This window comes from Bos indicus x Bos taurus, chromosome 15 (genome assembly GCF_003369695.1).
Source record: "Bos indicus x Bos taurus breed Angus x Brahman F1 hybrid chromosome 15, Bos_hybrid_MaternalHap_v2.0, whole genome shotgun sequence".
NCBI classification, from domain to species: Eukaryota; Metazoa; Chordata; class Mammalia; order Artiodactyla; family Bovidae; genus Bos; species Bos indicus x Bos taurus.
In genome coordinates this window covers 32771070-32796890 of record NC_040090.1, presented here as the reverse complement: position 1 = coordinate 32796890, position 25821 = coordinate 32771070, and the positions used below count along the sequence as shown (strand labels likewise).

The following is a 25821-nucleotide window of genomic DNA, read 5'->3' as shown; positions in this document are numbered from 1 at the left end:
GGCCCGGGGCGGGCGGGGGCGTGCTCTCCCGCAGGCCCGCCCAGCGCCGCCCGGCCCCCAGCGAAGCCCGGGCCCGCCCCAGCGCCGGGCTTATCCCGGAATAACCTGTTGTAGGCAGCCGTCCGGCACCCACAGACCCCGGAGGGCTCTCCCGGCCAGCGCTAGTCTCCTCTAGGATCCCTCTCCCCAGCCAAGGGTCGGGTCCCAAGCCTCCCTTTGGCCCACTAGAGTCTCTCCCGTGCTAACCGCCCGCAAACGGACGGGCTGGCTGGCCCTGACACGCAAGTCGCTCAGGTAACCCAGGCCTGCGGCGGCGGCGACGATGACAGTAGCCCGGATCTCCGGGCCTCGGTGCCGATCCACTCGCCTCAGCTCTAGAGCCGGGCAGGGCAGAGGGCCTGGACACTACGACTGCCGCCGGGTACTGCCCGAGGCCACAACGACCCGGCCCGGTTCAGCCGGGGGCGCGTTCCCAGCCCCCTACTCCCGGCCGGCATCCCAGGCTCCGCCCCTCTCGCCGCGCCCCGCAGCCAATCGGCTTCCGCCTCTCTGCAGCTTAGGAACCCGCGCGCTTAGTCACCCCTGTGCAGCGGCCCCTGGTGGGCAAAGCTAGGTTATGCGGCCCGGATCGGAGCTCGCTGGGAGGCCCTGCCCCTTTGCAGAGGGCTGAGGAATTAGAGCGAGGACCCGCCCCGGGGGGAAACTCATTGGGGCCTGCTAGTGTTTTCAGAAGGAATGATGCCAGAAAACAAAGCGAAGCGTCCAAACCTGTATAGGTAAAATGGCCCCACACATTCCTAAATGGCCAAAAGGCCCCATATCTGCCTTCCTGACCTGCTTCCCCCCACTCCTCCCGCCATCCAAGCTAAGTAGGATGCCCTCCCTTAACTCTCTCAGCCCGTTTTCCTACCCGTCCCCCTACCCCCTCCCCTCTGAGGTTTCTGCGGGTAGGGCCTGTGTAGGTTCCTCCCTGCATCTCATTCTCCCAGCTCTGTGTGTGGCTTGAGGGTGGTAGCGACTTGAGAACGAGTGCCCCTATAAAGAGGGAGAAGCGTCTGGGCCTCCCTCAACAGAGCCTGCACTTCCTGTTCTCTTCTCAAGTGTGCTGTCAGCAGATCTTTACTGAAACCTGCTCTGTGCCCTGCCCTGTCCTTGGCACCGGCGGCAGGAGAAGGGATTAGGCCCCGGCCCTACCCTGACCGTGCTAAGCCAGCTACCTGTTCTGAGCAAGCCCTCTGAAGATCGGGAACACGGATTTGCCCAACAGCTGCCGGGCTTAAGAGTTAGGCTGTTAATATAAAAATACACCTCCGACGTCATCTACTACCACTCTCCCCACTCTCTTATTAAACTTCGGTAACACTGGTCTTAAGTTCCTCAAGCACATGGAATCTCAGCCACCTCCCAGCCCTCATAGCTACTGTGGCTTCTACCTAAAACACTCTCTTCCCCTCCAGGGCCCCCCCATCAACTCCCTCACAAGGCTGACTTCTCATTCTTCCAGATACAATTCAAGGGACTTCCCTGGTGGTCCAGCAGCTGAGTCTCTGCACTCCCAAGGCAGGGGAGTAATCCCTGGTGAGGGAACTAGATTCCACATTCTGCAATTTAAAGATCCTGCATGCTTCGACAAAGATGGGATATCCCACGTGCTGCATCCAAGACCCAGCACAGGCAAATAAATGAATAAATATATATTTTTTGAAAGATACAGTTTAAGATCTTCTCCTCAGAAACTTCTACTCAACCACCTCAAGTCCAGAATTGGACCATATACATATCTGTCTTCCACCACCCCACTGGATTATGACTTTTCAGACGTTAGGGCCTGTGCTTTATTCATCTCTGGGAAATGGCCATCCAGTCACAGGCCCTATATGTAGTAAGTGCTCACAAAAGCTAGTTGACATAAGTTAATTCATTTGATTGTACAAATATTTATTAACAACTGTATGTTGGAAAACTGGCCCTAACAGAAGATAAGCCCCTGATAAACTCATAGCCTTAAACTCAAACAGCAAAGTGGGAAAATAGCTAATCTTATTGACAGAAGTAGATGAGAGCAATAGGGAGTGGTAGGGACTGGGGCACCCTGGGGGCAGGCAGGAAGGTGGACTCAGTATTGCTGGATCATCTTTAAGAGAAGATGGAAGTCTGGACTTTTAAATTATATAGCCCCTTTATCAACAAGGACCTACTGTATAGCACAGGGAACTCTATTCAACATTCTATAACAACCGGCTCAATGGTAAAGAATCTGCCCGTCAATGCAGGAGATTCAAGTTGGATCCCTGGGTGGGGAACATTCTCTGGAGTAGGAAATGGCAACTCACTCCAGTATTCCTGCCTGGAGAAGCCCATGGACAGAGGAGCCTGGCAGGCTACAGTCCATGGGATCACAAAGAGTCGGACACAACTGAGTCACAAATACACATGCTCTAGAGCCCAAAATTGCAATTACTGAGCCCGCCCTAGAGCCCAGGCTCAGCAACAAGAGAAGCCACTGCAATGAGAAGCCTGCGTACTGCAACTAGAGAGTAGCCCCCACTCTCTACAACTAGAAAAAAGCCTGCGCAGTAACGAAGACCCAGCACAGTCAAAAATAAATTTTTTTAATTATTTTTAAAATTTATAAAAAAATATTCTGTAATAACCTTTATGGGAAAAGAATCTCTAAAAGAACGGATATATGTATATGTACAACTGAACAAAGTGTATATTTGCTGTACACCTGAAATGAACACAACATTGTAAGTCAGTTATACACCAATATAAAAATTAAATTAAAAAAATTTTTAAAGACAAAAAAATGATTCAGCCCTTTAAAGGTATGAAACCCTTTATAGGCCACATAAAGCGCATCTGTAGCCTAAATTGATCTCAGACTATAAGTTTATAATTTCTCCCTGACCCAGTCCACCTGCCTGCGCACTCATTTGTGTAAAAGAACACAAAAGAGGAAAGTAAATCAAGCTTAATACAGCTCTTTTAAATTCAAGTGCATCATTTCTCTTAGCTACCATGTGATTTCTTTGGGGGTATGGGTGCAAAACCCATTTGGTACAAAGAGCTGGGGTCTTGGAGGCAGGAAGCAAGAGTCTATTACCAATTCACACCAAGACCTTGAGACTCTCGGAGCCTGTTGCATTTCCTGTGAGGCTAAAATGGTGTCTGGGAACTAAAAATAGAATTACCATATGCTGCAGCAATTCCACTTCTGGGCATATGCCAAAAGAAATTGAAAGCAGGGTCCCAAAGAGATATTTGTACACTCGTTTTCATAGCAGCAATATTCACAATAGCTGAAAGGTGGGAGCAACACAAGTAAATGTCCATAAATGGATGACTATATATATGTGTATATATGCAATGGACTATTATTCAGCTTTAAAAAGGAAGAAACTTCTATATGCTACAACATGAATGAACCTTAAGGACATTATGCTAAGTGAAATAAGCTAGTCACAGAACGACAAATACTATATGATTCCACTTATATAATATATATTTTTATATATTTTAATATATATAAATATATATATATTTAAATATATATGTTCCTCGTGCCTCATGCTGAGTTGCTTCAGGCGTGTCTGACTCTTTGAGATTTTATGGTCTGTAGCCCACCAGGTTCCTCTGTTCATGGGATTTTCCAGACAAGAATACTGGAGTGGGTTGCCATGCCTCCTCAAGGAGATCTTTTTTCCTGACCCAGGGCTTGAACCTGCATCTCTTACATCTCCTGCATTGGCAGGCAGGTTCTTTACCACCAGCGATATAAGTTTCCTAGAGTAGTGAATGAAGAAGGCGATGGCACCCCACTCCAGTACTCTTGCCTGGAAAATCCCATGGCGGAGGAGCCTGGTAGGCTGCAGTCCATGGGGTCTCGAAGAGTCGGACACGACTGAGCGACTTCACTTTCACTTTTCACTTTCATGCATTGGAGAAGGAAATGGCAACCCACTCCAGTGTTCTTGCCTGGAGAATCCCAGGGACTAGGGGGGCCTTGTGGGCTGCCGTCTCTGGGGTCACACAGAGTCGGACACGACTGAAGCGACTTAGCAGCAGCAGCAGAGTAGTGAAATTCATAGACACAGAAAGTAGGATAGTGGTCACTAGGGCTGAGGGGAAGGGACGATAGGGAATTGTTGTTTAAGATATAGTTTCCATTTTGCAAGATGAAAAGAGCTCTGGAAATTGGTTGCCAAACAATATGAATGTACTTAACACACTTAAAATGTAAATTTCATGTTATGTGTATTTTACCACAATTAAAAATAAATGGTGTCTGAAAGCAAAAACCATGGCCTGGACAACAGGAGAAACATTCTTGTCTCATCTCTGACTCCCAGATCATGATGTGACATCAGAAAAGCTAGTTTCCCTCTGGATCTCAGTCTCCCCAACTATAGGATGGGTAGGTACCCAGTTATTGATCCAGTTCAGCTTTAATATTCTATAAGGTAGGAAAGGACTTCCCTGGTAGCTCAACTGGTAAAGAATCCACCAGCAATGCAGGAGACCTGGGTTCAATCCCTGGGTTGGGAAGACCTCCTAGAGGAGGGAATGGCAACCCACTCCAGTATTCTTGCTTGGAGAATCCCCATAGACAGAGAAGCCTGGCGGGCTATAGTCCATGGGATTGCAAAGAGTTGGACACGACTGAGCAACTAAGCACAGCACAGCAAGGTAGGAAAAACCTGAGACCTCATGGATCTTTCTGGATCAGAAGCTGTGACTCTCACCTCAATTGACCTTACATTGTGTTCTCATCTAAGTGTAGCCTCCGTAAGAGCCCCTCACCACATTGTGAGTCTCAGGAGGAAACCAAGAGATTGGTTTTGCTTTGTTTTTTCATCTTGGTGTCTTTTTTTTTTTTTTTTTTAATGTTGGGTTTTTTGGCTGTACTGGGTCTTCGCTGCCACATGTGGATTTTCTCTAGTTAAGGTGTATGAAGGCTTCTGTAGTTGCAGCACACAGGCTTAGTTTCCCAGCAGGGGATCAAATACAAGTCCCCTGTATTGGAAGGCAGATTCTTAACCACTGGACCATCAGGGAAGTCCCCTCAGTGTTTTCTTAAAACCTATATACCAAGCCTTTACCATATACCAAGATTATCTCCCTTGCATCACTCTACATTCGGCAGATGTTGGCTAAATCAAACTAATTAACAATTTTTATGCCTCTATTCCACTATTTGCAAGAGCTTTCACATCTGTTATCTTATCTCTCCCTCACAAGACCTCTGCTAGGTAAGTCAGAGACTACACTTATTCTACAGATGAAGAAACTGAACCTAAGATGAATTGTGTCATGTTCTCTTTCTCCTTTGGGATTTCCTCCCCATCCTTCAATTTTCAGTTCAAGTAATATAAATCAGCCATGCCTTGACCACTGATGACAGTATAGCATGAACCAAAAGCTCAAAAAAATAATAAAGTCAGCTTAAAAGTCACCTTCCTTCCTTTGACTCCCTCTTTGACTTACCTTGTCTCTCCTGTCTTCTGCTATACCTTAGGGTACTTAAATAGCTAAATTATGATTATCTAGTAAGTATCTGTCTTCCCCATTAGCTTCTGAGCTCATCAAGGACTTCATTTCATTTACCATTGTATACTCTCAGGCTAGGACCATACTCAGTACAGAACTGGTACTTGATAAAAGTGAATGAATGAATGATGTGTGTTCTTTATAGTAGCTTAGCTGTCCTTTCTCTACACCAGAGGGTTTCTGATTACCAATAGCTTTCATCTGGAAAGTGAGAATCTGCAGAAGAAGTGTGCTAAAGAGTCCGAAATCTGCTCAGAAAAATTTAGGAATCTGTGAGTTTAGACTGTATTATCTATCAGTGCTGCTCCCTGGTGTCCAAAAATGGCAAGTACAGCTATCACTAAGAAGCTGCCCAAAGTCTGGCTGAGTAGGGAATGAGGACAGAAATCTCGGCTTCTAACAATTTTTTCCAGGCCAGCTTCACAAAGAGAATCATCTCCCTTTGCAGAAGCCCTGCTAGACTCTTAATGCCAATGTTCATTCATTCATTTAACATCTACTGAGCCCCTGTTTGTAACAACCCAGTTCATACCCCCAAAGAGCTCAGTTTTTAGGGGAAATATATAGATGAAGAGTAATTAGAACTTGTTGATAATGTCTTGAGAGAAATCGATATGGGGCAGGTGAAGGAACACAGAATTACACAAGTAACTGCCTACAGCAGTCAGACAAGCTGTGTACAAGCACTGAGGGAAGAGGAGGGTGTCTGGAGTCACACTGACTAGATTCACATCCTGGCTCTGCTGCATGACTCTGGGCAAGCTGAGCCGCTCCTGGAAAATACCAGGGCTGAAGAAGAAAGAATTTCCCAGAGGGGAGTACGCCAGAAGACCTGGGTACCACCTGGTTTGGAGAATCTCAAAGATGCAAAGATGTCCTGGAGGCAAACAGGACAACTATTGTACTGCCTGTCTGAGAGGAAGGACACTCCTGAAGGGATTGGGCATGTGCTTAGTTCCCCCTCCCCCCATCCAGTTATTTCCTTAGAGGGAATCAAGAACAATGGATCGGAGGATACAATGGATCAGAGGATGCAACTCCAGACATTTGTTTCATTTGCCACTTCCCGTTTGTTCTTTCTGCTATCTCCTGTTCTGTCCATCATGTTCTCATTTCATGAAATGAGACGTGTTTGTCTTTGGGGGTAGCAATAAGAAAAGTGAGGAGGGGGAGACTCCCATTTCTACTCAGGCAGGTTGAGAAAGGGAAGACCAGGGAATCAAGACAATTGAGTCCCTGGAGCCACATCAGAGAAAAAGAGCTCAGATATGTTGTCTCAGACTGTAAAGTATGAGCCTACAAAGCAGGAGACCTAAGTCAGGAAGATCCCTTAGAGAAGGAAATGACTACCCACTCGAGTATTCTTGCTGAAGAATCCCATGAACAGAGGAGCCTGGTGGGCTACAGTCCACGGTGTCACAAAGGGTTGGACACAACTGAGCAACTAAGACTTTCAGATTTAGGGTTAGCTTGAAGAGGCTGGGACTAGGACTGAGCAGAAGATCCTATGTGCCACTGGTGGGTTATAGAAGCTGGAACTCAGTGAGGACCAGGCTGGAAAGACCCATTTGGAAAACATCAGGGCAGGGGTGAGACCAGTGAGGGCCTTTCTCCTCCTCTCTGTCTCCATCTTGCGCTTTTAGGGGAACTGAATCAGCTTTAGCATTTGACCTTGAGAAAGAAGGAAAAATTATCAGGGGGAATAACTTGAAAACAACATGAGTGAATGGAGAAATTAAGTAATGTTTATTCATTGTACCCTGGGCAATCTGCTAGACTCTTGGCTTGCTCATTTCACTGAATCCTCATAATCCCACAAAGTACACAGTATTGTCATTCCGATTTTAAAATGAAACTAAACAGCTCTATCATATACTCTTACAGCACTCTGTACTTTTGAATCATTACCTGTTTAAGATTTATCTTCCTCGCTAGTTACATCAGGATAGGGGCTTGTCTTTTTGTTTTCACCACTGCATCACTGGCATGTGACACTATACCTGGCCCAGAGGTTTTCGATAAATATGTGTTTAAGGAATGAATAAGAGAGGTCATGTGACTTGTCAAAAGCCACAAGGTAAGTGGTACAACAAGGATTTGAATCCAGGACCGTTTCCCTCCAGAACCTGTCTCTGACCTCTATCCAACCTCACCAAGTCCTTTCATATATTGTCTCACTTCTAAATGTCCTAGTTCAGTGACCTTTTCTCTCAGCTGCTTGTGAACACAAATGTACACTGTCTACCAAGGATTCACCCATTCAGGGAAAGCAAATGAAAGAAACAGCCCATCTGGGGTTGTGCCCTCTTCCTACCCTCTTTGTCTCATTATCTTCTTCCTCCAAGAAGCCTTTGCAGACACTCCACCTGTCTACCTGTCTCCCTCTCCTTTGGCCTTATTGGCCCTTCCTAAACCCATGCCATAAAAGTAGCCTCAACTCACCTGGCCTCTGACGCGTCCACACATATTAGTTATGGGTTATTAAGGCAATTTTGTTCCACAATATACTGAAGGCAAATGTGTGCTCAGGCCTGTCTGTGCCAGGCCCAGTGGGTGGACACTGAGATGAATCAGACACAAACTCAAAGGATGTATATTTAGTGGAGAAGGCAGACATTAGACACAGATACAATTAACTGGAGCACAAAGCAAGATGACCTAAATGGTATTAAAGAAGTATGAGCAATATGTTACATGCATAAACCTTAATTACTTAATGATTATTTTGAAGAATGTATCATAGAAGGTCACAGCTCAAAGGTATTATCTTGGTTCAACTCCTTGCTTCCCAGTGGAGGATTCTGGGACCCAGAGTAAGGCAAGACCATGTCTGAAGTCTCACAAGCCAGTCTGACTGAGGCAAGACTAGGCTTCAGTTCTTCTGAAGCCTAGCCCAGGGCCCTTTCCTTGTTTGCGATTAGCTTGATATATAGCAGTCCTGGATCCCATTAGATCATGACATTCTCAAGGCCAAGTCAGCTTCTCCCACCTAAGCAAGCTGAACCAGGACCAGGCATGAACAAGACCAATGCCTTAGGAAATGCAGTCATCCCAGGCTGCCAATCCAGGCTTTTGGCCTCCTGCACCTATCTTTACCGCTATGCTTCTAAAATTGACTTTCGAATATTTTTGCAGAAAACTTTTTTTTTTTTAATGAGACTTTTATTCAGAACACTAGTATGTAAGTTAGACAAAAGCAAACCAATTCTAGTTGAAGGGAAGGAAGGCCAGAGCCCCACTATTTTCCCACACTCAAGTTCTGGGAAGAGAACTTTAGAAACACAGTTCAAACACCTTTGTTCTAGGACACAATTTTTTTTTTTTCAGATTAATTACTTTATTCAATATTTTCATAGACATCTACTAATACTGAAGGCCAGTCATAGACACTGGTCTTTTGGAATTACAGCTTTTCATTCTCCCAATTTGTGACATTTGTCTCTTCCTATGAAATTGTCAGTAGACATTCCTCATCACTATAAGCTACACTTTCTAAACTTTTCTGCATATTTTTAATTCTAGAAAAATTAATTAATGGTGAACGTTGGGATCCAACTCAAAACCTTCCAACTGCTTATTTAGGTTGTAATGCCTTACAGTAGTTTTAAGGACAATATGGCCTTGAACTATTTTCTATATACCCTCAGAGCTGCCTGTGTAACACTTTTGCTCCAAATTTCAATCCTTTCCAATCATTGAATAGAAACATTTTCCTGTTTTTTTTTTTTTTTCACCCTTGTTCTGCTGTCTATTTATAGTCATTGTCATTCTCTTCATATTTCAGTTATTATTTCTAAACCATGGGGTAGATAATCCTCATGAAATTTCTACTTATCTACCTGATTGAGAAGTAATTTCACTCACTTTTGAAATATATACCTATTAGTGGTGGTGGTTCAGTCACTAAGTCATGTCCCACTCTTGCAACCCCATGGACTGTAGCCTGCCAGGCTCCCCTGTCCATGGGACTTTCCAGGCAAGAATACTGGAGTGGATTGCCATTTCCTTCTCCATAGGACACAATTTTTAATGGCTTCATGAAAGCCATTTTAGTATGTGGTCCTCCACTAAACCCTGTCTTTAATGGGAACTCACAATGCTTCCTTCATCATCAGATGCCAAGCACCAACCATGGGCTCCCATTAGAATATGGAAGGAAATCAGATTTTCCCCTTGTCTTTCCTGGTTTCTTCTCCTCCACAGAGAGGAGTATGTCTCAAGTGTTGTGGGGAGGGAGGCTGCTGCTGCTGCTGCTAAGTTGCTTCAGTCGTGTCCAGCTCTTTGCGACCCCATAGACGGCAGCCCACCAGGCCCCACAGTCCCTGGGATTCTCCAGGCAAGAACACTGGAGTGGGTTGCCATTTCCTTCTCCAATGCATGAAAGTGAAAAGTGAAAGTGAAGTTGCCCAGTTGTGTCCGACTCTTAGCGACCCCATGGACTGCAGCCCACCAGGCTCCTCCATCCATGGGATTTTCCAGGCAAGAGTACTGGAGTGGGTTGCCATTGCCTTCTCCAGAGGAGGGAGGAGAGAGACCCAAATTCTGCCTGGAGGTTCTGAGGATGCTTGAGCAGAAAAATCATGGAGAATGAATTCATCCACTCAGTCATTTACCAGCCTGAATCTGATGGAGGTTTTAACATCTCTGTTCCCATACCCACTAGCTACATGTACCATCAAGCATTTGAAATGTGTCTAGCTAAAATTCAGATGTACTCTGAGTGTAAAACATACACTAGATTTCAAAGACTTAGCACAAAAAAAGAATATAAAATAGCCTATTCATTTTCATAATCAATAATTTTATACTGATTACATGTTGAAGTTGAATGACAATATTTTGCATATGTTGGGCTAAGAAAAATATATTAGTAAAATTAAAATTTACCTGTTTCTTTTTAATTAAATTGGGGGAAGGACTTACAGCTGATGGGGTCTTAATTCCCTGACCAGGGACTGAACAGGTGCCCCCTGCAATGGAAGGGTGGAGTCCTAACTACTGAACTTCCAGGGAATTCCTTCTTTTTACTTTTTAAAAAAATGTCAGCACTAGAAAATTTTAAGTTACATATGTGGCTCACATTTCGATTAGACAGCACTGGGAGAGACTACCAAGTGCAAGGCAGAGGTGGTGTGTGTGTGTGTGTGTGTGTGTCTTGTTGGAGGCAGTGGTCCATTAAGGACAGATTGTGAAAGGCTGAGCCTATTTCGCCTGGCAGTCAATACAGAAGTTAGGCGGAAGTAATAGAATGCACAAAGACCCCAAGATGTGGGGAGGCACGTTGTGTTTTGGGAACTCATTCTTACATTAATATGATTTTTAAAAAGAGAAAAAAGAAGTATTTGTTGAGTGTTTACTGTGAGCCAGCCACTGGCAGCAGGCCTTTTACATCCATTCTCATCTTCACAACTACAGGATGACGGGGATGTCATTCTATATCGCCAAAGATAAAATGGAGGCTCAGAAAAGTTGAACAGTTTATTCTAGGAGTTGTTCTTCCTCTTTCTCTGGAAAGCCTCTTGGAGACAAGGAGCCTTTCGTTAACGTCTCTGTTTTCCTCTATAGCACCTAGCACGCAGCCCTCCACGTGGTAGGCACTCAGAAAGTTTGTGTTGGACGAAGAATATTTTCTCAAGTCAGAGCTCCACGCGCAAGACCTAAGAGCAGAAGCACCAGAGGGCGCCCACGAGTCCGCCCACCCGCCCGTCCCCAGGGCCCCGGCAGGATTCAGGGCTGGGTGCGGTCCTTCTGTCCCAAGCAGTTGCGCGCCCCAGCGAGAAGAGGGGGCGAGGGGAGCCCCACGTCCTGGCCCCGCCCCGCCTCTTCCCCGGAGCCCAGGCGCGCGGAGCCGCCGGGTGCGGAACAACGACACGACATCCTGTTTTTGGGGCCCGCGGCTCCGCCTGCGCCTCTGCTGATCTTGTCTTTCCCCGGGTGCTGACGCCAGCTCCCCTTCCCCCAGTCTCCGCACCCTTCCCAGGGGTCTGGGGCCTTCCCACTGCTGAATCACCGCCACCCCGCGCTCCCCCGGGGCTCGGGGCAGGGGTGGGGACTGTCCCAGCCGGACCCATTCTAGCCAAATCCCAGCCTGGGCCATCGCTCGATCCCGGGGCTTGACTGAAGGCACCAGGCCTAGGGGCGCCCGTTCTCAGCATCTTCTCGCAGGGGTGGGTGGGGGCGAGATACGATGAAGGGGGACAAAACCCAAGCGCCTAGGCTAGGGCCTCTGCTGGGGTGAGGCTGGGAGGACTGACCTTAGACGCCCTGACCTAAAAGGCCTCAGAGGTAAAGGGCTGGGGTGAGGGAGCCCAGCACCGGGGGCCAACCGGCTGGGGGCGACCGGGGGTGGGGGGGACCGGCCCGCTGACTTCCTGGTAGGGCCCCGCCCCGGCCCGGCCCGCTCCCGCGCCCCGCCCCGCCGGCGGGCCCGCCCCCCCCACTTCCTCCGGCCTCCCGCTCTCACTTCCTTCTCAAGCCCCGAGCAGCTGCCGCCGCCCCCGGCTCCCCCGCAGCGGGGAGGGCACCAGGTGAGGCCCGGCACCGGCCGGCGGGCTGAGGGTCCGGGGAAAGGGAGCCCGGCCGGCCCGGGACTGGACGCGAGCCCAGGCCCGGGAAGTTTGGCTTCGGGAGGCCGCGGCGGGAGGTGCTCGGCTCGCTCCAAGTTGGGCGGGCGCGGCCGGCCGGGCGGGGCGGGGACGGGCACGGGCCACTGCGAGCCGGCGACGGCTCCGGGAGGGTGGGGGTTCCTGTACCGATGGCGGCGGTACCGGCCCCCGGGAGCCGCGAGGGACTCCTGAGGTCGGAGGGGCTCCCGCTCCGAGAGAAAAGTCTCTGAGGGGAAGAGCTCAGAGCTGGGAGATGGGACTCAGAGATGGGGTGCCCCCAGGAGTTGCGGGAGGGCTGTTCTGAAGTGTGTTGAGGGGAAGGGGCCCCTGGGCTAGAGAACTGCTTTGGCAGTTGTGACACTTGTGAGGTAGAGGGAGAGGCTGTCTATTGCCTCTGAAGCCCTGGGCTGCGGAGAAGGAGCTCCTTCCTTGGAAGATCGACGCCGGTCCAGACTGCAGCCCAAGGGTCCCCTGTGCTCAGGAGGGTGGGGGACCCCCGGCCGACCCCAGTGCTTCTGTGTGTCTCTGTCTGAAGCATAACCTCTCCATCCCTGGAACGGAGAAACAAGTATTGTAGGGAGCAAACATCGGCTATGCCTAGCTGGCCGTTGCCTGGCACTGCTCATTGGCGGGGTAGACGGAGGAAGGAAAGGAACCAGGTCTTCCCCTATTACAGAAGTGGAAGGGCTCTTACTCGGAGGTGCTGATCATCCTTAGCGAGAGGGCCTCACTGAGAGCAGGACTGTTTGTAGGAGATGGGGAGAATAGGGCTTCTGGGAGGCCACAAAGACTCTCGCCTTGGAAAATGATGAGCCATCTCCTAGTCTTCCCTCTCCCCCATTGTTAGTCCCTGAACTCTACAAGTTCTCATTCTGTCTTCCTCCATTCCTTCTTCAGACTCTACTCTCAAAGCCTTTGTCACCCTCTTCTCGCATCCTCTCCAGTTGCTTTTCCCCCAAACACACAGTCATGCCTGGCCCCTGACCTCTCCCCTGCCCTGCTTCTCTGTCCATCCTTGTCCTATCCCTGTGGCCTCCCTGCTGCCTTCTTTGCCCAGCTTCTGGCTCTGCACACATATCCACCCTCTTGATTCTTCCGTCTGCCCTCACTTTGATGGATCCCTGTCTTCTCCTTCCGTTTCAGTAAAGAATCTCCAGCTTTGGGGAACCTTTCAGACCACCCTAATTCAGAGAGGCGGGCTGCAGCCTCCCCTTGATAAAAGTGATGAAGGGTTTGGAAAACCTCTGTAGATGTGTATGTGCGTGCAAGTGTCTACACGTACATATCTTTATCTTTTGGAGACAAAATAACTGCTCTCAGCCTTGAGAGGGCCCAGAGCAGGGGAAGCCAGCAGAATGAAGGGAACCTGCAGTGGGTGAGGTTGTGGTTAGGTAGGAGGAAGCAGTCTGTAGCATTCGGAGTATCAGGGTAGAGTGACACAATATTGAATAGGACTGGTGAGAGAGGCCGTGGGAAATCAAAATCTCCCAGACCCTTAGGTGCTTAGTCAAGAGGCCAGGCCTGGAGCCTGGGGGACAGCCTAAAGGTCCCTGACTGCATTGCTCACTGGTTCCAGCACCGCCTGGTGGGGAGAAGGGAACCAGGTCAGCTAGGTGTGACGGAAGGAAAGTACAGGGTTCAAGAGGGAAGACTATGGCTGGTTTAACTTCAATCTTAAATGTCTTAGTTCCAGTTCAGGAAAAAAGAGGGGTATGAGGCAAAGGTGTCTGCCTGCTCTTTCCTGCTGCTTTCAGGGCTGCCCAGGCCAGATTCCCACGTGCCCTGGGCTGCATCAACGCCTTGGTGACCAGGAAGCTCTCTAGAGTTCTGCTTACCCCTCTTCCTCAGACATCCTTAATATTCTCCCTCTCACCTAAGAGCCTGTTCCCTCTCTGTCGGGAATTTCTTCCGAGTCTAACTGAAATCCGGCCTGGCTCTTTGTAAGCCTTGCTGTCCCCATTCTAGAGCCTTTGGGATGCATACTGAGAGATCATGCTTCCCTCTGCCTTCTCAGGTCTACTCTATTCATTTCTCTCCACTAGAAGAGAAGTGGAGGACAGCAAGTGCTACTTTTGTGGGATTCCCAAGCACAGCTAGGTTTAAGGACCATTCCTGTACCCCATTATGTCTCCTTCCCTTCTCACAGTTGTCTGTTCCCATGATTGTTTCTTCCTCCGCACTCCTGTCTGTCCTACTGACATTCTGGGAGGTATAGAGGTTTGACCCCAGCAGGAAGTCCCAAGGACCTGCATAAAAATCCCAGCTCAGGGGAGGACATATATGCAAGGAATTTCCCAGCATCAGGGCTCAGTTAAAAAACCACCCAGGAGTCCTGACTTCCCACCTACCAAACCAGTACTTTAGATAAATGAGCAACCAACAGAATTCTAAGAGTAAAGATAGGATGGATGAAACAGGGGTTCTCCCAGACAAGACCTGGCCCCACTGAAAGTTTGAGCTAATTGCATGAAAGCCACCACCGGAAAAATATAACCAAGGTGGGAGGAATCTAAGTGGGAAAATATTTTGCAGAGGGTGGGGGTGAGGAATATGTACCTGCTATAGGAGGCTACCATTGAGGTCTTGGCTAAAAAAACTATGGTCAGGGTCTTTACATGAAGAGAAGTGACTCAGGTCAAGATCCTGGTTGAGAATCTAAGATATGGAGAGTTGTTTCTGGCAAGATGTTACGGCAGATGAAGTGGCTGGTGTAAATTTTTAGGGGGTCATGAGCAGGAAGATTTGAGAGGTTGTGGCTGTAGTGAGACAGTTGGGAAGATATTAGAATGCAGGTAGCTGAGCAACTGAAAAGAAGATGGGGGCCCAGACTAAAGACCCCTCCTGCATACACAGTGTATACCTGTGAGTGGTGAGGCTCATAGGGTTCTGTGAAGAGGGAAACCAAAGACAAAGCCTGGGCCGCCTCCCCAGAACAGATTGGTTTTCCTGTCCAGGGTCCAGCTTCCTCTTTTGTCCTCATGTCATGGGGGTAGGGCATCTCCCCCGGAGCTCCAGCCTAGAGGAGGCTCTCCTCAGCTGGGAGAGTGGCTGTCTGTCCAGTAATGTCAGTTCTGAATCACAGATGCCCCAGCACTGGCTAGGCATGAGGGCCTGGAAGCAAAATAGGCTCAGATGTCAACCTGGCCCCTTTGGCCCATTTCCTGAAGGGATAAACTATGGTAGGGTCATCCTGAATGAGGTCAGAGCAGTGGGCCCATTCCCAGGCTAGAGGTCAGGAAACCCAGGTCCTTGTCCTGGATTTGCTCACAATCCTGTAACTAACTCTTGTCAGCTTTCTGTCTTGTGGCTCAGCTTCAGAAGTAAGGAGTTGCCTATCAATAGCTCCAAAGAGCATACGGAATACTGATAGCTCTGACTCTCCTTCCCTCAAGAGGCTCCTCAGAGCGGGGCCCCCAACTCTGGACCCCACCTTGAACAGGTCTAAGTAGCTGTCTGGGTGTGTGGCCCCTTTCCCCAAAGCACAAGAGAAGAGGCCAGAGAGTCAGGGACTTTGCCAGGGGATAGCAACATGGGGGAGTACCCGATGCCCGGCTCCAGCTCTGCCCCACTGACAGTGGAAAATAGATGCCGGAGTTTCCTCCCTGATGTTTTTTTCCCTTGTGGAAACCCCCTCAGGTCTGGGGCGGTGTTGAAGTGTCTGGGCAGCCCTGGGTCTCTGGGTATTTTCAGGTGGGGAGGCAGGATTGGGAGGATGGCAGTTCTGTACAGCCTCGTGTGAAATGAGCAGAGGCAAAGGAAGTGCCACTTCACGGGCCTTCCGTGGGGCCCCAGGACTGCTGAGCTGCTGTTAGTGGGGAGGAGGAAGGAGGAGGAAGCAAGTGTTCAGCCTTCCTCTGTGCTGCCTGGTGGGGGAGGAGGGCAGCCTCCTTAGCTCCCCCAGCCTGCTGCGCTGGCCCTGGGGCTGGCTGTATGTGGAGCACCCCAGGTGCTTGGACACCAGGAGAAGGAGAGGAGCTGGGACTGAGTGAAAGGGCCCCAGCCTCCCACACCCCTCCCAACTATATCTGTCTTGTACCCTCCTCCTCCCCGATCCCTAGTGGGTAGACTCAACTCCCTCCATCTCCTACTCTGTCTGCAGGATCCTCCACGGGGGCTAAAGGGTGGAGAATGGAAAGAGGTGGAGAATTCTCCAGCGTGAATTTTTTTTTTTTTAAGGCTGGGAACTAGGCTGTCTTGGGTTCTGTCCCTGCTGATGGGAGAAGGGGAAGAAAAAGCAAGACTCAGCCCTTGGCTTGGTCCCAGCCCCATGCTGACCTCATGTCTCCCCCAGCTTCCTCCTGCTAGCCCAGCTGCAGCCCCTTTGAGCCTCTTCGTACCATGCCTCTCCTACTCCCCCCTTCAAACAGACAGACAGACTGGCAGAACTTCTGAAGCTGTTTCTAACACTGACCATGACCATGACCCTGACCTCATCTTTGACCAGCCCTGGTCTTCAGATATTCCAGTCCTTAGCCTCATCAGTACCACTTTTCCTACCCATCTTCCTTATCACCACTGGACTAGAGCTATGCCTGCTCCAACCCCTCTCACTCTTCCAGCTGAGGGACAGGGCACTCCCTCAGTTACCCTAAATCATACTCAAGGGGAGGAAATTAGTTACCCTTGTCTGGTGTCTCCTGGGCCTGGAGGCCCTTCCTTCTTCCCAGAATCAAAGTCTGAATTGATGAGAGGAGGTGTCAGTCAGTCTGCAGCTTTTGCTCAGCCCTCTGCTGGGCTTGTGGAAGTAGGCAGGACAGATTTCCCTCCTCATGAAGCTCATGTTAGTTCAGCACAATGAACCTAAATAACAGTACTGGGGGAGGTGGGGCAGAAGGGATGCTGTCCTTGAGAAGCTGGGGAATGGAGCTGGGCCCTGAAGGACTGGGAGGCTGTGGAGTGGGGTGACAGTGGAAGGGGAGCAGAATTCCAGAAAGAGGAACTCCCATGTGCAAAGACATGAAGGACAGATTGAGTTCTTTCAGCTATTTACTGACAGCCACTGCATGCCATGCTTAGCCCAGAAAGACATGGCCAGGACCTTACCCTCTAGGCCTTCCCAGTCTAGTGACAAGAGATTCAGATAAGCTTCCACGTGACTGAGATAGACTGCACCTGTGAGAAAATCAGGACCCAGACCTTGGATGGAATAAGTCATTGGTGACTTGGGTGGTTTACAAAAAAACTTTCCTGGAGGAAGTGGCAGTGGTGCTTGGCTCTGGAGGACAAATTAGGGGATCCTTTGAGGCAGTTGGAGTCTTCTGAGCTGCTGAGTGGTAGACTGAAGGGTGGAAATGGAGAAATGCTGGATTCTCACCAGGACAGTGAATATGGCTACTTGATGTGTTCTACAGAAGAGAATGTGGAGGCTGCTTGTGGAGAGGATCTGGGTGATGTGCCAGAGCCTAGGATCAGAATACCCCGAGTGATGTATAGTTAGGATGAGTTTCAGGGAGGACTGCAGGAGGGGATCTCCCGTGTCAGGGAGGCAGATTAAAAGGCTCCAGTAAGTTCCCACTGCCTTCATACTCCCCCAGCTCTTAGGGCCTATTCCTCCCCTCCCCCACTCCCAGTTGGGACACTTCCCCTGCTACAACTGCCACAGAGATCTGGCAATCAGGCAATATGCTGCTTCCTTTCCCTCCCCCATTCTGGGCCTGCCTGGGCCACACCCCAAGACCAGGCCCCACTGGGTACAGGCTAGGCTCTGGGGACTATGCTCAGATAGGATGAGCCCCTTGGACTGTGCTCCCTGCGGGAGCCAGGTCAAACTGACACTGGGAGGAAAGATTCTTGCCTATCCCAGTCAAAGCTTTTGGCTGCCACTCCTGTCCAGTAAGATTCAGCACTGCAATTTGGACTATGGAGGTGTCAGTCCAGTTCTGGGCTTCTGACCTGTTTATGCAGATCTCAGTAACTGAAACAGAAGCATGCAGATCAGAAGCCTGTACTCAGCTTTTTGGTGGGGGAGTCGAGGAGGTCAAGCTTCAGTATTGGTCAGGGGGGCATCCACAAGCTAAGGAACTTGTATGTGACTACTGCAGAAGGATCGTGACTCAGAGCCAAAGGAGGGTTACAAGGGTGGCCATACTGTGGAAGTTCAAAGAAAGGAGAATCCAGTAGTCTCTTGGGACCATGAGACTTAAGCTAGGTCTTGAGTCAGTAAGATTTGAGAGGGGAGAAGGAGTGGCAGCAGAGAGAAGAACAGGAGGAAAAGTTCAGAGGCCAGAATGATCCTGGCCTGTTTACATAGGACAGTGAAGACCCCTCTGGACCAGGGAACTCCCATTTCAAAGTACCTGCTTAGTACATACACATTGTGTATCAACGCACTTCATCTATATAACAGCCTTATAGGGTTGATACTATTAGGGTTAGCTCATCATGGCAGAACTAGGATTTAAACCCAGCTCTGTGGAATGTGTAGAGTGCTTAGTCACTCAGTTGTGTCCAACTCTTTGTGACCCCTTGGACTGCAGCCTGCCAGGCCCCTCTGTCCATGTGATTCTCCAGGCAAGAATACTGGAGCAGTTGCCATTAACTTCTCTAGGGGATCTTGACCCAGGGATCGAACCCGAGTCTCCTGTGTCTCCTGCGTTGCAAGCGGATTCTTTATCTGACTCCAAAACCTTTGCCAGATTATGAATAACTCTGAAAGCCAAGATGAGGGACCAGGCATGATCTGAATTAAGCTGAGAATAGAAAGCCAGAACAAGTCATTATAATATGGCTAAGACTATACTAATCTGCAAATGTTTATTTACATACTAAACAAAAGTTCTTTTTTTTTTAAGTGACCTAGTGAATAAGTTACAGTCGATCCCCCAACCCCAGGCAGGCCATTGTCCTTGTCTGGCCTCCTACAGCATTGACTGTTCTTTATCCTGCATGGTACAGGCTAGATCCTACCTTTTGAGCATGCGCCCTCCTTAAATGAGCTATGGGAACTTATTCGACCCAGTTCAGGCCATAGGTGTTCAGAGAAAAGAGTTGTCCTGGGAGAGAGGGTAAGGGTCTGAACTGTCCCTGAATGGGGAGAATTGGGCTGCTGCCACCTCTCAAGCACCTGTATACTCAATGATTCCAGCCTCTCGGTAGGAAAGGCTTTGCCTTTGCCACCTTCTATGTGCAGCCCACGTCCAGGTTTATAAAGCATGTTCATCCCTGTGCCCAGGATCTTCCCTGCTGCCCTTTGAGACAGGGAGGGTGAGTTTTATCACGCCTGTCATACAAATGAAGAAACTAAGGTTCCAGGAAGGGAAGTGAGTTACAGGCTTAAGGTCACAAAGTCAGCTGGTAAGGGTAACTTGGAGGCTGTGTGACACACTGAGGAAAGCATAGGGCTTTGGATTGCAAAATTGGAGTCTGTGTTTAAAAAAAGGGGGGGAGGGTCCTGTGCTGACTAGCTGTGTGATGTTGAGTTATTTTAACTGCTCTGGGTTTGTTTCCTCATCTGCAAGTATGAATAGTACCAATGAGTTGTTAGAAGGATGAAAAAATGTAATACCATGTGGTCTGTAAAGGGTTGTACCGTGGAGGGCTTTTAATCAAGGGGTAGAGTCAGCAGGTGATCCCAGAAGGTCAGAGTCAGGGATCTGGTGCCCTTGGCCCTATGTTGTATTGCCTCTGCCCTGCCTGTTTCTGGACACTGCCTCCCTCGTGATCCTTTTCCGGTGTCAGTCCCTGTTCCCTCACCAGCCCGGAAGCTTCCTGCTCCCTCCTCGCTCCTTTGAGGGCTGATTTACTGATTGCTGGTTGATAACCCCTCCCTAGAAAGCTGCCTGGAGCCAGCTGTACTTCTGGTCTCTCTGGCCTTGTGACTGTCAGCCAGAGTCCCCTCCTTGCCTTCCTGCCTAGGCCAGCCCAGTGCTGGGCTTGGGGGGAGGAGTTCCTGGTCATACAGCCATGGCCACTCCCCTGCTTTGTGTGCAGCTAAAGATTTACAGGCCTAGAGAGCATCTGCTCTTCAAGATGCTGGGTTCTCCTCAACTTTCCAGTGGACACGAGAAATGGCACCAACACCGCCTCCCCAAGATGCTGTCTCTTCCCCCAAGGAAGAAGCCACAGAATCCTGAGAACATGAACATGCCCTGATTTGAGCTCAGGTGCCAAGGTCTTAGGCGTTTGCTGACTGACTCAACCTTCCCACCCCGACCCTGTGCTCCCAGGGGCCTTTCCTATCTCCATCATCTTGTCCTCTGCCCCCAGGCTTCTTAGTGTCTCATCTCATCCACTTAGTATCCTTGCACAGGCTTTTTTCTCTCCATTTCACAGATTGGGAAACTGAGGCCCAGAGAGGGTAAGTGCCTCTTGCTTGGTTGCAGTGAGTTGGCAGCAAAGCAGCCCTGGGGCTAGGACTTGGCTGAGTTCTCTTGACTTCCAGTCCCAAATCCTCAAGTGCCCTAGAGGGTCCTTGTCTTCTTTCTGGACCCATACCCTTGAGGCCCTCTATCTGCTCTTCTGAGGTTGAACACACATTTATTCATGCAAATAAGATGGAAATATTTTTACTGTAAACTAGAGAGGCAGCCTCATAGAATGAACTCACTTCCCTCCCAGCTGGTCCCAGGGGAAGCTGGGGCCTGGGAGGGGGAGCTGGGAGGGACCAAGCCCTGGATTCTATGCAGGTTCCACACCACCAGGATTCCTTTTCTACTTTCCAGTGGTAGATTCCCCCTGGTCCCTCCAAATTTGATTTTTGAGGCTTTGGGACCAATAGTTGAGAGGACAGGTTGGAGGATAAGTGTTGGCAGACCAGGGTACAGTTTTGCTGTGTATAAAGTGAAATGGAGAAGATGGGCCAGGGATGATAGCGCTTGGGTGGAGCAGGAGATAGCTAAGAGAACTGGGTGTGTCATACTGTCATACACAGAGCTGTCCCCTCCCAGGGAGCAGGGACCTGGTTGTGAGAGAGCTGCAGGGAAAGGAAGTCACATACTAGCCAGAAAAAGTCCCCCGTGGCTGAGAGGAAGTAGTCAATTAGAGGACTACCCTTGCCACAGCAGTATAAATAATCACAGGGTTTCCGGAAGCTCTGTTCTGTTCCAGAATTCGGAAGAGCAGTTCCTCACCTCAAGGGCCTGTGAGCTTCAGAGGTGACCAGGTGATGGTTGGAAGGGGGACTCCTCTCAAACTTACCCCACAGATAATTACAGCAGCTGACTTATTTGCCGCTTCCTGTGTGCCATGCCTCATGCCAAACACTCTCTACATGTTAGCTTATTTTATAGTCTCACCAGCTCTATCCCCATCTTACAGATGAGAAAATTTGAGGCTTAGGAAACTTAAATATGTTGCCTGAGAATCATATTTGACTAGTTAGTGGAGCTGTGATTAGAATCCTTGACCAGTCTGATACCAGCATATCTTCTCAGTGATAGTACTTAATGACACTGTTCTCTGCCCAAAAGTCCAGAAGCCGCTCAGATTCTTCAGAGGCACAGGCCATGATCTCAGGAAAGGGATAGAAGATTAAGGGGAAAATCAAATTTTTGTCTTATTCTTCTGTTCATCCCTCTTGGCTGGGCTTTAACCCTCCTTGAGAGAAGATGCAGACGTCTGGGACCCCCGGCCTCTGCCTCGCTCATCATTACACACCCAGATTCCAGACCAAATCCCAGCCTTGGCTCTATCTCCAGTGTTCCCCTGCACTGAGTCACCAGCCTGGCTCTGTGTGTCCAGATAGGGTTCCCCTGCTTCCACGAATGATGGTGTAAGCTCTCCCTCCTTTTCACCATTCCCAGGGCACCCTAGTTTGAGATTGGCAGCTGCCTAGAGAATTGTGCCCCTTACTCAACAGGCTTCTCATAACACATTTCGGTTTGCAGTCAGTAGCCAAGATGTCATGTTTGGAATTGAAGTGTCAGTGCTCTGGGGCTGGTGGGTCCTGAGATGGGAGGCTCCACCCATGGCTGCATCTCAGAGTAACCTGTGCCAGAAGCGGTCTCCAGTATACCAGTGGGAGGGGTGCATATCTGATAGAGGGTCTAGTAGATCCCTACACATCTGCACCGTCCTTTGGTGTCAGTACTTCCTGGAGGAAAAATCAGTTCAGTTCAGTTCAGTTGCTCAGTCGTGTCCGACTCTTTGCGACCCCATGAATCGCAGCACGCCAGGCCTCCCTGTCCATCACAAAGTCACGGAGTTCACTCAAACTCAAGTCCATCGAGTCAGTGATGCCATCCAGCCATCTCATCCTCTGGCGTCCCCTTCTCCTCCTGCCCCCAATCCCTCCCAGCATCAGAGTCTTTTCCAATGAGTCAGCTCTTCGCGTGAGGTGGCAAAGTACTGGAGTTTCAGCTTCAGCATCATTCCCTCCAAAGAAATCCCAGGGCTGATCTCCTTCAGAATGGACTAGTTGGATCTCCTTGCAGTCCAAGGGACTCTCAAGAGTCTTCTCCAATACCACAGTTCAAGAGCATCAATTCTTTGGTGCTCAGCCTTCTTCACAGTCCAACTCTCACATCCATACATGACCACTGGAAAAACCAGAGCCTTGACTAGACGGACCTTTGTTGGCAAAGTAATGTCTCTGCTTTTGAATATGCTATCTAGGTTGGTCATAACTTTCCTTCCAAGGAGTAAGCGTCTTTTAATTTCATGGCTACAATCACCATCTGCAGTGATTTTGGAGCCCAAAAAAATAAAGTCTGACACTGTTTCCACTGTTTCCCCATCTATTTCCCATGAAGTGGTGGGACTGGATGCCATGATCTTCGTTTTCTGAATGTTGAGCTTTAAGCCAACTTTTTCACTCTCCACTTTCACTTTCATCAAGAGGCTTTTGAGTTCCTCTTCACCTTCTGCCATAAGGGTGGTGTCATCTGCATATCTGAGGTTATTGATATTTCTCCCGGCAATCTTGATTCCAGTTTGTGTTTCTTCCAGTCCAGTGTTTCTCATGATGTACTCTGCATAGATAAATAAGCAGGGTGACAATATACAGCCTTGATGTACTCCTTTTCCTCTTTGGAACCAGTCTGTTGTTCCATGTCCAGTTCTAACTGTTGCTTCCTGACCTGCATACAGATTTCTCAAGAGGCAGATCAGGTGGTCTGGTATTCCCATCTTTTTCAGAATTTTCCACAGTTTATTGTGATCTACACAAAGGCTTTGGCACAGTCAATAGAGCAGAAATAGATGTTTTTCTGGAACTCTCTTGCTTTTTCCATGATCCAGCAGATGTTGGCAATTTGATCTCTGGTTCCTCTGCCTTTTCTAAAACCAGCTTGAACATCAGAAAGTTCACGGTTCACGTATTGCTAAAGCCTGGCTTAGAGAATTTTGAGCATTACTTAACTAGCATGTGAGATGAGTGCAATTGTGCAGTAGTTTGAGCATTCTTTGGCATTGCCTTTCTTTGGGATTGGAATGAAAACTGACCTTTTCCAGTCCTATGGCCAAAAGTAGCTAATACTTATTGAATGCTTATTATGACCAGCTGCTGCTGCTGCTAAGTCACTTTAGTCGAGTCCGACTCTGTGTGACCCCATAGATGGCAGCCCACCAGGCTACCCCGTCCCTGGGATTCTCCAGGCAAGAACATTGGAGTGGGTTGCCATTTCCTTCTCCAATGCGTGAAAGTGAAAAGTGAAAGTGAAGTTGCTCAGTCGTATCTGACTCTAGTGACCCCATGGACTGCAGCCCACCAGGCTCCTCTATCCATGGGGTTTTCCAGGCAAGAGTACTAGAGTGGGGTACCATTGCCTTCTCTGTATTATGACCAGACCCTGTACTAAATGCTTTACACGTGTTAATGTATATAATCCTCACAACAACCCAATGAAGTAGGTATTATTTCATCCCCATTTTACAGATTAGGAAAATGAGACATAGAGAGGTTAAGTAATTTGTCCAGGGTCATAAAGCTAGGAGATAACAGAACTAGATTTTGACCTTAGTCTGCCATCAGAACTTACATGCTTCACATAATATATTACACATTAGTGCCAGCCTCCTTATTCTTGAGCATCCTTGCTTGGTCTCAGGACCTGTCTCCCATTTTATGTCTGTCTGTCTGTGGTCTGTCTTGATGGGATTGCAGGATGGTGTCAGGTTAATAGAACTGGAGCTGGTTCCCCTCTGTATGCCCCCATCCTTTCTTCTTAGGACTCCCTAACCGAGAGTATCCTTCTCGTCTGTCCACAGGTCACTGCATCCAGAGGGACCCAGAACGGGAAGGAGGCACAGCCTCCAGCTGCACCCACGATGCAGAGCATCAAGTGTGTGGTAGTGGGCGATGGAGCCGTGGGCAAGACATGCCTGCTCATCTGCTACACGACCAACGCCTTCCCCAAGGAGTACATCCCCACAGTGTTCGACAATTACAGCGCCCAGAGTGCAGTGGACGGGCGCACGGTGAACCTGAACCTGTGGGACACAGCGGGCCAGGAGGAGTACGACCGCCTCCGCACACTCTCCTACCCTCAGACCAACGTGTTTGTCATCTGTTTCTCCATTGCCAGCCCGCCCTCCTATGAGAATGTGCGGCACAAGTGGCATCCAGAAGTGTGCCACCACTGCCCTGATGTGCCCATCCTCCTGGTGGGCACCAAGAAGGACCTGAGAGCCCAGCCTGACACCCTGCGGCGCCTGAAGGAGCAGGGCCAGGCGCCCATCACGCCGCAGCAGGGCCAGGCGCTGGCCAAGCAGATCCACGCTGTGCGCTACCTCGAGTGCTCGGCCCTGCAGCAGGACGGCGTCAAGGAAGTGTTTGCCGAGGCTGTCCGGGCTGTGCTCAACCCCACGCCTGTCAAGCGTGGGCGGTCCTGTGTCCTCTTGTGACCCTGGCACTCAGCTTGGAGGCTGCCCCTGCCCCCCCCCAACCAGTTGTGCCTTTGTGCCTTGGCGCCTTGTCTGCCCCCAGCTGTGCCTTAAGGACTAATTCTGGCACCCCTTGCCAAGGGGGCTCCCCGAGTGCCTTTTTCTTCTGAAGGAGGCCCACAGGGAGAGGGGCTTTGGGCCCTGCCCTACTCTGCTTGGGAACACCAGGTATTCTTGAGAGCTCACCCAGGCTGAGGACGGGCCCCTCCCCAAGAAGCCAACCAGGTGCCCCCTCCCCATTTCCCCCTACTGACCAGATGTTGCTGCCTATTGTGGTGCCTTCTCTCAGGTTAGGAGCGCTCTGCCATCCCTAACCTCTCCCTCGCTGCTCTTCGATTGCTCCGCCCTCATGATGCGCTCTCCCTGCCCCAGAGAAGGAGCCACAGAATCCTAAGAAGATGAATGTGCCCTAACCTACCCTCATGTGCCTAAGCCTTAGCATCCGCTGACTGACTCAGCCCCACCCCCACACCCTCCGGGCTCCTGGGGGCCCCTCCTACCCCCATCAGCATCAATAAAACCTCCTGTCTCCAATGGCCCTGGCTCCTCCCTGTGTGCTGGGCATTGGGGGTTGGGCAGGGACCAAGCATGGGCTAGGACTCCCCAGAGACTGGGAGCCTTTTGTTTCCTACAAGAGGGGACAGGGGACAATAGACTTCATTGTGGTCCCCCCACCCCCCAATTTCCCTAACAAAGCTCTGGGCTCCCTTGGAGGGGCCCCAGTCTTGTCCTGGGGCCCAGCCACAGATTCTGCAGTAGTCTGGGATGCAAAGCAAGAGGAAAAACTTCCTTATCTAAGGCTCAGAAAGGGAGAGGCTGAGTCATCAGCCTGCAGGTAGGTGCTCTC

General features: G+C 49.6%; 1 protein-coding gene across 1 annotated transcript; it reads left to right on the top strand.

Annotated features, from left to right (window-relative positions):
- The first annotated feature begins 11971 nt into the window (after nucleotides 1-11971).
- On the top strand, nucleotides 11972-25510 carry RHOG (ras homolog family member G). The gene is made up of 2 exons (XM_027563065.1): nucleotides 11972-12077; nucleotides 24300-25510. Exon 2 carries the CDS (start codon nucleotides 24360-24362, stop codon nucleotides 24933-24935), a length of 576 nt encoding a protein of 191 aa, XP_027418866.1. The 5' UTR covers nucleotides 11972-12077; nucleotides 24300-24359; the 3' UTR covers nucleotides 24936-25510.
- Nucleotides 25511-25821: the final 311 nt, after the last annotated feature.

Excerpts from the sequence above, each read along its gene's own strand:
- RHOG (XM_027563065.1), top strand. The coding sequence starts at position 24,360 with ATGCAGAGCATCAAGTGTGTGGTAGTGGGCGATGGAGCCGTGGGCAAG.